Source organism: Abrus precatorius, unplaced genomic scaffold, assembly GCF_003935025.1.
Source record: "Abrus precatorius isolate BTA unplaced genomic scaffold, Abrus_2018 Scaffold7, whole genome shotgun sequence".
NCBI lineage: Eukaryota > Viridiplantae > Streptophyta > Magnoliopsida > Fabales > Fabaceae > Abrus > Abrus precatorius.
In genome coordinates, this window is record NW_020874417.1 from 33,985,553 (window position 1) to 33,994,059 (window position 8,507).

Consider the following 8,507-nt stretch of genomic DNA (forward strand, 5'->3'; position numbering starts at 1 on the left):
TTTTAAAAATAATTTTTTTTTAAATTTCACATTTTTAATGAAAATTTATTTTTTAAAATTTAAAAATAAAATTTTTGTTAATAGTCATAACGAAACTCATGATATGTGATTAAAATTATTCCAGACAAAAAAATAATTTAAAAAAATTATAATTTAATAATATTTTAAAAAAAATATTATTTAAATAAAAAAGCAAGTTTTGCACAGAAAAACCAGATACTCTTTGATATCTACAATCCTAAATACGACAATGATTACTGATGTTTGAGTTATACATAAAATTATGAAAAGAACAAATGAATATTGTCATGTCATCTAACGCTCGAAATCTCTCGTCCATTTTTAAAATCTTCCAATTTGAAGAATTTCTGAAATCAAAACAGAAAAGAAAACTTAACATCTGTACTATTCTCCTCCCTTTAATCTTCCTTTGTTTCCTTCCGTCCGAACTCCCCGGCTGGCCTTGTTGTCAAGATTCTAATATCACCCAAGTGCACCCTGGTCATGCCTTTGAGCAGGACTCACCCGTTCCCATTTCTTATCCCTTTCCCTGTCCTAATTCGAGAATAATACTTCAGTTAAAGAAAAGAACTTGATAATTAGGGAAAAATACATTATTTTCTATTGTCATGTCATGTTTAATTGACAATAGGAAATGAGACGCAAGGACGCGATTTCTATTCTCTTAAGCCTAAGGAAGCAAACAATGACACTACAGGAAGAGTAGAAGCAGGTATTTCGTATACATCCCAACATGCAGGTCATAATGCTACTATAACATACTGTTTTCATCTATCTCATGAAAGGTATTGAACTAAAGGCACAGAATCACTGACAAGTATGTGATTGCAGTAAGACCGAGGCTAAGTACTCAATTCATTGAAAGAATAAAGCAAAAGCTAAAGCAGTATTCTATGGTGTTCACTGTTTAGCATGTGTAAACATAGTACATTTTGTTCATGATTCCACGTTTTTGTAGTTGACATTCATAATTCTTTCTGTTCTATCCCCTCTCCCCAAACGAGAAAAAATCCATTCAAAAGAAATCAATTGGTAGCTTTCCAATTTCAATTATCACGTTGTGGTTCAGTTCAATTTCAGTGATAAAACAAAATTTAGTACTTGAAAAGCAGCAGATGAAGCAACTAAAGCAGCTATCTTCTGCGCTTTGATTCTTTGCGCATATCTGCTACATAGCTCTCCAGATTTGTTTTCTCCCATAAACGTCTTAGCACAAGATCTTCCTTTGTTGCCTCATCTATTAATAACAGGCACCCAATCAGTAAAATTCAATAAGTTTTGAAGCATTAAGAGACATGCCAGAAGAAGTAACCAAAACATGAAAAGTAGGATGATTCTACTTCTACAACACAAATAATCCCCTAGTTCCACAATATCTAAAAGAATGTTCTGCATAGATAAATTATAATCACCTATATTTTTCCATCTATCGAGAGGAATACCAAGGGACCTTTGTGTCAAATAAGAAGCATCTTCCCAAGAATAAGGGTGCTTTTTCACTTTGTATCTCCAAACCCAACAGCAAGACCACAACAGCAGCTGAATGGAGAACAGAACTAATTAGTACTTGCACATAAAACAATTGATATTTTCAAGATTCAGCACTACTTATGGGAAAGAACATCATATATGTACACTTTGAATTAAAATACAGCAATCAAAGATTCATGGTATGCAATTGCAGTTTCCAAATAAGATTTTAGCTCTAACCTTGCCTAAAGTATACGGTAAAAGAACAAAGCGGACACCAACAAGTTTCCATGCAGAGGGCTTTTCAGCTCCCGATATCTGCAGCTCAAGCTCTTTGCTAAGATCTTCCTCCACTTTCCTGCATATACAGATTCCTCACATTGTGTGTCAAAACTCAAAAGTACAGAAATGATGGGCAACAAAGCCCAATCTTATAACATTGTGTGTCAAAAGAGTTTGTAAGGAGGACAACAAATTTGAACGGGTCAGAGGATACTATATTTAGGAAATTACATACTACAACTACACAGAATAAGGATGATACCATACTTGTCTGTATTCTTCTGACTCTTCTTCTTGTTTGTAATCCCTCCACTGCGTTCAAGTTCCAATGCCCTTAGTCTATTTTTATATGCAGGTGTCTTCTTGACCATGGCTACAGCCTAAACACACAAAATTCGATGCAAAGAATGTAGATATTTTAATATTTCAAAAACACTTTTACAAACAACAAATAAAGCAATTTGAAGAAAAATATTTGTCGTACATATCCTTCGTTGGAAATTTACACAGATCATATCTATTTTCAAATCTTCGCATGCATGTAAGACAGAAAATCATGGTATAACATTTTATCAGATAATGGCACCTGGAATTATAGGACATGTACGATACAGAAAATTTTCACCAGGAAACTTGGGTTGTGACAACCCTTGACTCGAAGACCTAGTTTCCTTGCCAAGAGATGTTTCCATATATGGAATGTTGGGCATAAGTTGGCAGAATACAATATTTAAAACATGAGTACAGAGGCATACAGCTCTTCAGCCTTCAGCTAGCTGATTAGAGCTGTGTAGGATAAATGCACATTTCACTTAAATACAAAGTTCAACTTAAAGTTTTTGACAATCTAGTTGCATCAGCAGTTAACATCTACACAACACAGTGACGGAAGTCTTATAATAAATCGTAAGGTATTCAATATATCACAGTACCTGATTATACCTTGTTGATTGATTTAGATATTGAAAACCAGAAAGAATAAGAAGAAGGCCAACCAACACAGCACGAGGATCCTGGCAGGTAAAAAGTACATGATAAAATGAGATTCAAAAGCAAAAATCAATCACCATTTTGAATCAATTTTATCCGATATTTATTGCTGCTTGCAATTACAAAGGCAACAAATCTCACCGTCTTGTGACCATAGTACGCCCGATAGTAACGTGCAGTATTATAAAACACCTGGAATCAAGAAATGAAAACTCAGTTCTTTTCAGCAAACACTAAAGATTGAGAAAACAATTCAGGGTTATGGACCCCAATTTTAAAAGGAAACACAACTTAACCGTAACGAAAATATAAGTACCTCCTCTGGATGTGCAATTGCATAATCATATTGTTCTCGGGTGGCCTCATCCTTCAAAATCTGTAAAGAAGTTTAATTTCTGTCATTGGCAACACAACTAATTTCTCAACGAGAAAAGAACAATGTGCTCCATTTACAATTTACTCCACATTGCAAAAGATTCGATCTTATAAAAGCTTTAACAAGAAGAATAACCAAGGTACCTCGTAAGCGTTGGCAATTTTAACAAACAGCTTTCGCGATTCTGGATCAGGGTTTTTGTCGGGGTGACTGGATCAAACAGAAAACCAAAAGAAAGAGAATTACTTGAAGGAGAACCAAGCTATGAGTACGGGGAAAGAGAGAGAGAGAGAGGGAGAGAGAGAAAGATACTATTTCAAAGAGAGCTTGTAGTATGCTTTCTTGATTTCGGAAGCATTGGCACTCTGAGAAACCCTACAAATGAAAAGACGAGGGACAGTCACGAGAACAAATAAAGCACAAACCAAAAATAATTGGGGAAAGAAAGGAAGCTTAGCAGACCCAAGCAGATCGTAGCAATCATCTTCGTCGCAGTAGATTGCGCGCGAAGGAGAAATGGTAATTAGAACGAGAACCGCCAAAAGAAACGGGATTCCAGTTGGGCGCCCCCACATCGCTGCCGGCGACGGATCCAATTCGCCGGAAAACGGTGTGCCTAATTTTCTACTTTCTCTCCGTCGACACAAACTCCAGACTCCAACTATATCTCTTTTCTGGCCATAAATCTGATATAATTCGGGTCCTCGTGCTCCGAGAGTCCGATTTGAATTGCACTGGAAACGACAACGTTTCGGTTCGCTTCTTTTCTCCAAAAATTCTTCTCTGTTTTCTAATTTAATTTGATCACTCTGCGCTTACATTTTTAGTCTTGTCAAATAGTCCACTGTATTTTTCTTTCTTCACATTTAGTTCCTTTAAATAGTAAGGGATCTTCTTTTTTTATTCCGTTTCAGTATTGCAAATTTTTTTATGTAACTCTCATAAATATTATAATTTTCATTGAATTATCTTAAAATGAGAGATCACGTAAAAAAGGTATGATACTTATACACGAATATCAACATAGTGTGTATTAATCTGGAATCAACTCTTGAAGTCATCACGGATTTCAACAATCACTCCAGACCTTATTAAGATAATTGCCTAAAGGTTTTGTACTGTTTGAACTAAATTATACCTATATATGCGTATCTTTTGTCTAAATTGAGTAAATAATACATTATTTCAAAACTAAATACCAGTATCTGGGAATCTTGGATGATGATAGGTGGAAGCATGTTTAGATACTATTAACTAATAAGATAGGATTTGCAAGAACATAATTGCAGGAACTAACTTGCATAGAAGTTGATAAGGAGTGATGAAAAAGATCTATTTAGAATTCATAATCTTTTTGGAATAGAAACTAGATATTTAATTTTATTTTTATTTAAGTAAAATAAATTTACTTAAAAAAAAATAAGGAAAATGATAAATTTTTATACAAAATTAACTTAAACAAATTTACATAAAAAAATTTGTCATTTTCTATATATTCACTTAAATAAATATATTTTTCCTTAAATAAACTCTCGTCACAGCTACGGAGAATCTAGATCCATCTATTTATGGCATGGAATTTCAAGCCACTGTACACGTCAAAAACTCCTAGCCAGACCTCCTGTTCTCTTTCACGTCCTCCCTTGTAATGACCGACCCTAAATGCACTGCAAAATTGTTAGGCAGGACTAAATTTTTTCTTTAAATATAAATAAATATGAATATTAAATTATATATTTTTAATAAATATTTAAATAATTTTAAATTTATTTTACATAATTATCATGTGATAATACATAATTTAATATAATTAAATTTTATTAGGGTAACTAGGGATTAGGCGGGGCCAACGTGTTCGATGGACACGAAAAAAAATGTGATTCAGATGAGGGAATTTGATTATCTTTTTCTATGATAGCCGTTGTTTCAATCAAGTCCTAACCACTGATGATTGTGAAGGATTTACTTTGTGTGTCTGAGAATTATGATCCGTAAATCAAGTTGAGATTTTGCAGTGTAAATGCCTGCTGATGGGAATCCTGTCTGTTCATTCTCTCCTTCTCCAGCATAATCATGCACCCCTCTTATCCCGTAGCTACAAAATATTTCTTACATATATTCTTTATATTTTTTTACAGCATTATCTTTTTTGTTTGAAATTTATTCTAGTTCATTATCCTTATAAATTCCCTTTTTTTTTACCATTAACAAATTAAAATATATTATAAATTTAATTTTATATTAATTATTTTTTATGACATGTCAATTTATAATTACACAATAATATAAAAAATAGTTATACTGTTAATGCATTTAGATTAAATATCGTATTAATTAAGACAGTAAAAGTGATGATGTTGCGCGTGTGGCTGTGAATGCTGATTAATAAGTATCAGTATGTGCTAATCATCATGGCATTCCTTTGGGATGTATATACTTTGTGAGAAGAGAGAGAAAAAAATAACCATTATAACATGTGATATAATGTAAAAATAGAATTGAAAAATAAAGAGACGTAAGATAGATATAAAAACTAAAATGTGGAAGAAAAATAGAAAATACAATGTTGGCTAATGGCTTACCTCATTTTAATTTATAAAATTTTGAGTTAAAGAAAAACTTGGATAAAATGGTCTGTACTGTGAACGTCCCATAAATGGTGGCTAAGGATGGATATTGTTGTGCATTGGAGCAACTGAGGCATGGATTTCCACGTTGCCGATTACAATGTACTCACTTGAGTAAGCAATGCACATGCATGTCCTGCCCTCAATTTCCCAGCCTTGGCCAATTGGAAACTTGAGGTTCAAAACTTTTGACGTTGATGTTACCCTCGGTGGAGCCATGCTTTGGTAGCGGACATGGATCATGACGTAACAGTTAGGCCCCGGTGTGTTTTGCAGTGTACTTATCCATTGCAGTATGTAAGTATTGCTGTGCTATCGGATATTCTTATGCTATTATCTTGGTGTAACTTCTCTCCGTAACTTCAAATTCACTGACATTCAAGTTAAGATTAATCAATTATTGTTACTATTATTTCCCTTCGTGTTTTTCTTCATCGACGTTAGATCTCAACATCGATGTCCTTGGTGTTATCATTGGTGACAATAATTGAGGGATTTGTAGCTTATAAATCATCAGCAAGTCCGCAAATCTAGCTTGCTAAATCACACTCTTTTCCTAAAGGCTGAAAACCAATTTGATTGCTCATAGCTAGCAGGTACTTCCTTCTGTGTGTGAGTGCCACTTTCTGCCATTAATATATCTTTAGAATTGATTGCTCTGCAACAAGTTGACCCTCTCCTCGTATATTTAAAATCATCTATTTATATATTTTTATAATCTCCTTTTTGTTCGTAATAATAATTATATCTAGTCTCCATCATGTACTCTATTTCTCCCTCATAGTCTGTTACTACTGTGCGTTTGCATCCTATATCTAAATAATCGATCTGATATTGGAAAACATGAGGCGAAGGTTTTCGTATTGTAAATTATTAGTTGACAGTATTTAAATATAATTTTAGATTTCGAGCTATCATTTTATTAGTAAAATGAAAAAAAAAAGTCACATGTTTCCCTAAATCAAACCATAACCTATATAAGAAATATAATTCATATCTTACTTTGTCACCTTCACCGTTAGCTCAAACTTTTGTTAAATTACAGTCAGTTCACACTTGGTGTAATGATTTGCCTGAATCTTCATACAACATAAAACGTAACTGAACTACATCTTATTTTTGTAACTAGTATGTACTTAGAGAATGTATTGTAAGTTTTTGATTCAACCAAGTATTCTTTGAGGGGCTATCTAACTAACTCCAACTGAAAATGGGGTGAAACAATCCCTTCTTAAAAGGACCAATAAAATTATGACCAAGTGTATTCAGATAATTTGAACTCACTTATATACTTCACTTTTCAGTAATTATCACATTAAAATTAGTATCGATATTAATGTAAGTTACCAAGGTGAAGTAAGTGAAATTTAAATTAAGATATACTTAACTACGTTGATTCATTTAATTTGAAGATATATTATTTAACCTTATTTTTATTTGAGGCAAGTTAGACAACTCCCTTTATTAATTAGCCACGAAATTTCAGTTGGCTACTTGGGTCAGTTAGACAACACAGTCTAATAATACGACACTTTTCCCATTTCGAGTATAAGTTAGACAACTCCTCCATTTGCCCTTATGATAAAATTTTTTAATTCAATACATATACAGAATTACATGCTACATTTGATTATCTAATCCATACTTTTGTGGTTTGACGTGACCATTCGAGCAAGTTAATTGAATATCTAAGTATCTTATTGCGAATGCCACATATCATAGAGTACCTATGCCTTCATTATCAGTAGCTTATGCTATGCTATTGGTTCTCAAATTCCAAAACATGATCTTCTATTTTTGTTTTTTGGTTAAAAATAGAAAACTTTCGACCTTCTTTCTAATTTATTTGTAAGCTGTAAGTACGCAGTATTTGAAATTATTTTATATATAGCATAAAGTCAATTTACACACAATTAGCATTGTGATAAAAAAAAATGCAAACATAATTTTAAATCAGTAATGTTCATTTAATGTCTCATTTGTAAAAGTAAATTCCCATCAATCAATATACTTGAGAATGTTTATTAAAGAAAATGCATTAAAATTTCTCTCACCCTTTGTTCTTCTCCTGCTAATATAATTAATCTCTCAGGCAATGTCATGTTCAGCTTATTTTCCCAATTAAGTCCGTAACTAACGAGAAGAATTGGGATGATAGCAATATAACTGACACTTGAGAGAATCCTTAGCCTTGCAGAAGCTCCTTTACATAGGCTTAAAGGTATTACTCGCCCTAGCTGTTCAATAAATCCTGTGTGTATTTAATTCATTTACCCCATAAGAGGATATTTAATAAAATGGTCTTATTTTTAAAATATGAACATTAAGTTTTTAAGAAGTATACATCATTAGGAATGGGTTAATGATACAATGTGTAGAGTTTATAGAATATTTTTAACTTGAACTTCTATTTAAAGTACCCCAAAAAAGTGGTTATGCAAGTTTAATTGGGGCTGCAAAACAGTTAGATATATATAGTTAGAATTCAGCAATGGGAATGTAAAAAAGTACAAGATGATAAAAAAGTGAACATAATCTTGTGTCGACTAAAAGACATGCAATTGCCTTTGTCTCTACAAGTCTAAAACTTTTCAATCAAAGACGGAATATGAACAGAAAAAAAGAAAGCTACAAAAACAGGTTGTCTTTCATCATTTCTTTTTGTCTCCATCTCTCAAAATTATAAAGGAAGGAAGAAAGAAAGAACTCACTTTTTAATTTCTTTCAGCCACTAACAAAGT

The 8,507-nt window shown here is 32.7% G+C and overlaps 1 protein-coding gene across 1 annotated transcript; it reads right to left on the minus strand.

Annotated features, from left to right (window-relative positions):
• Window positions 1-203: 203 nt before the first annotated feature.
• Window positions 204-3,916, minus strand: LOC113872497 (dnaJ protein ERDJ7). Its single transcript, XM_027510093.1, has 11 exons — window positions 3,602-3,916; window positions 3,452-3,514; window positions 3,283-3,349; window positions 3,080-3,139; window positions 2,905-2,955; window positions 2,706-2,786; window positions 2,041-2,153; window positions 1,732-1,849; window positions 1,434-1,560; window positions 1,123-1,258; window positions 204-555 (listed from the first exon to the last, which is right to left on the minus strand). Exons 1-10 carry the CDS (start codon window positions 3,712-3,714, stop codon window positions 1,155-1,157), a joined length of 897 nt encoding a protein of 298 aa, XP_027365894.1. The 5' UTR covers window positions 3,715-3,916; the 3' UTR covers window positions 204-555; window positions 1,123-1,154.
• Between the last annotated feature and the right edge of the window lie 4,591 nt (window positions 3,917-8,507).

Coding starts and splice junctions, on each gene's coding strand:
- LOC113872497 (XM_027510093.1), bottom strand. CDS start 3,714: ATGTGGGGGCGCCCAACTGGAATCCCGTTTCTTTTGGCGGTTCTCGTT. Junction 3,515..3,601: donor GATTGCTACGATCTGCTTGG/GTCTGCTAAGCT, acceptor TTTCATTTGTAG/GGTTTCTCAGAGTGCCAATG. Junction 2,787..2,904: donor CGTACTATGGTCACAAGACG/GTGAGATTTGTT, acceptor TTTACCTGCCAG/GATCCTCGTGCTGTGTTGGT.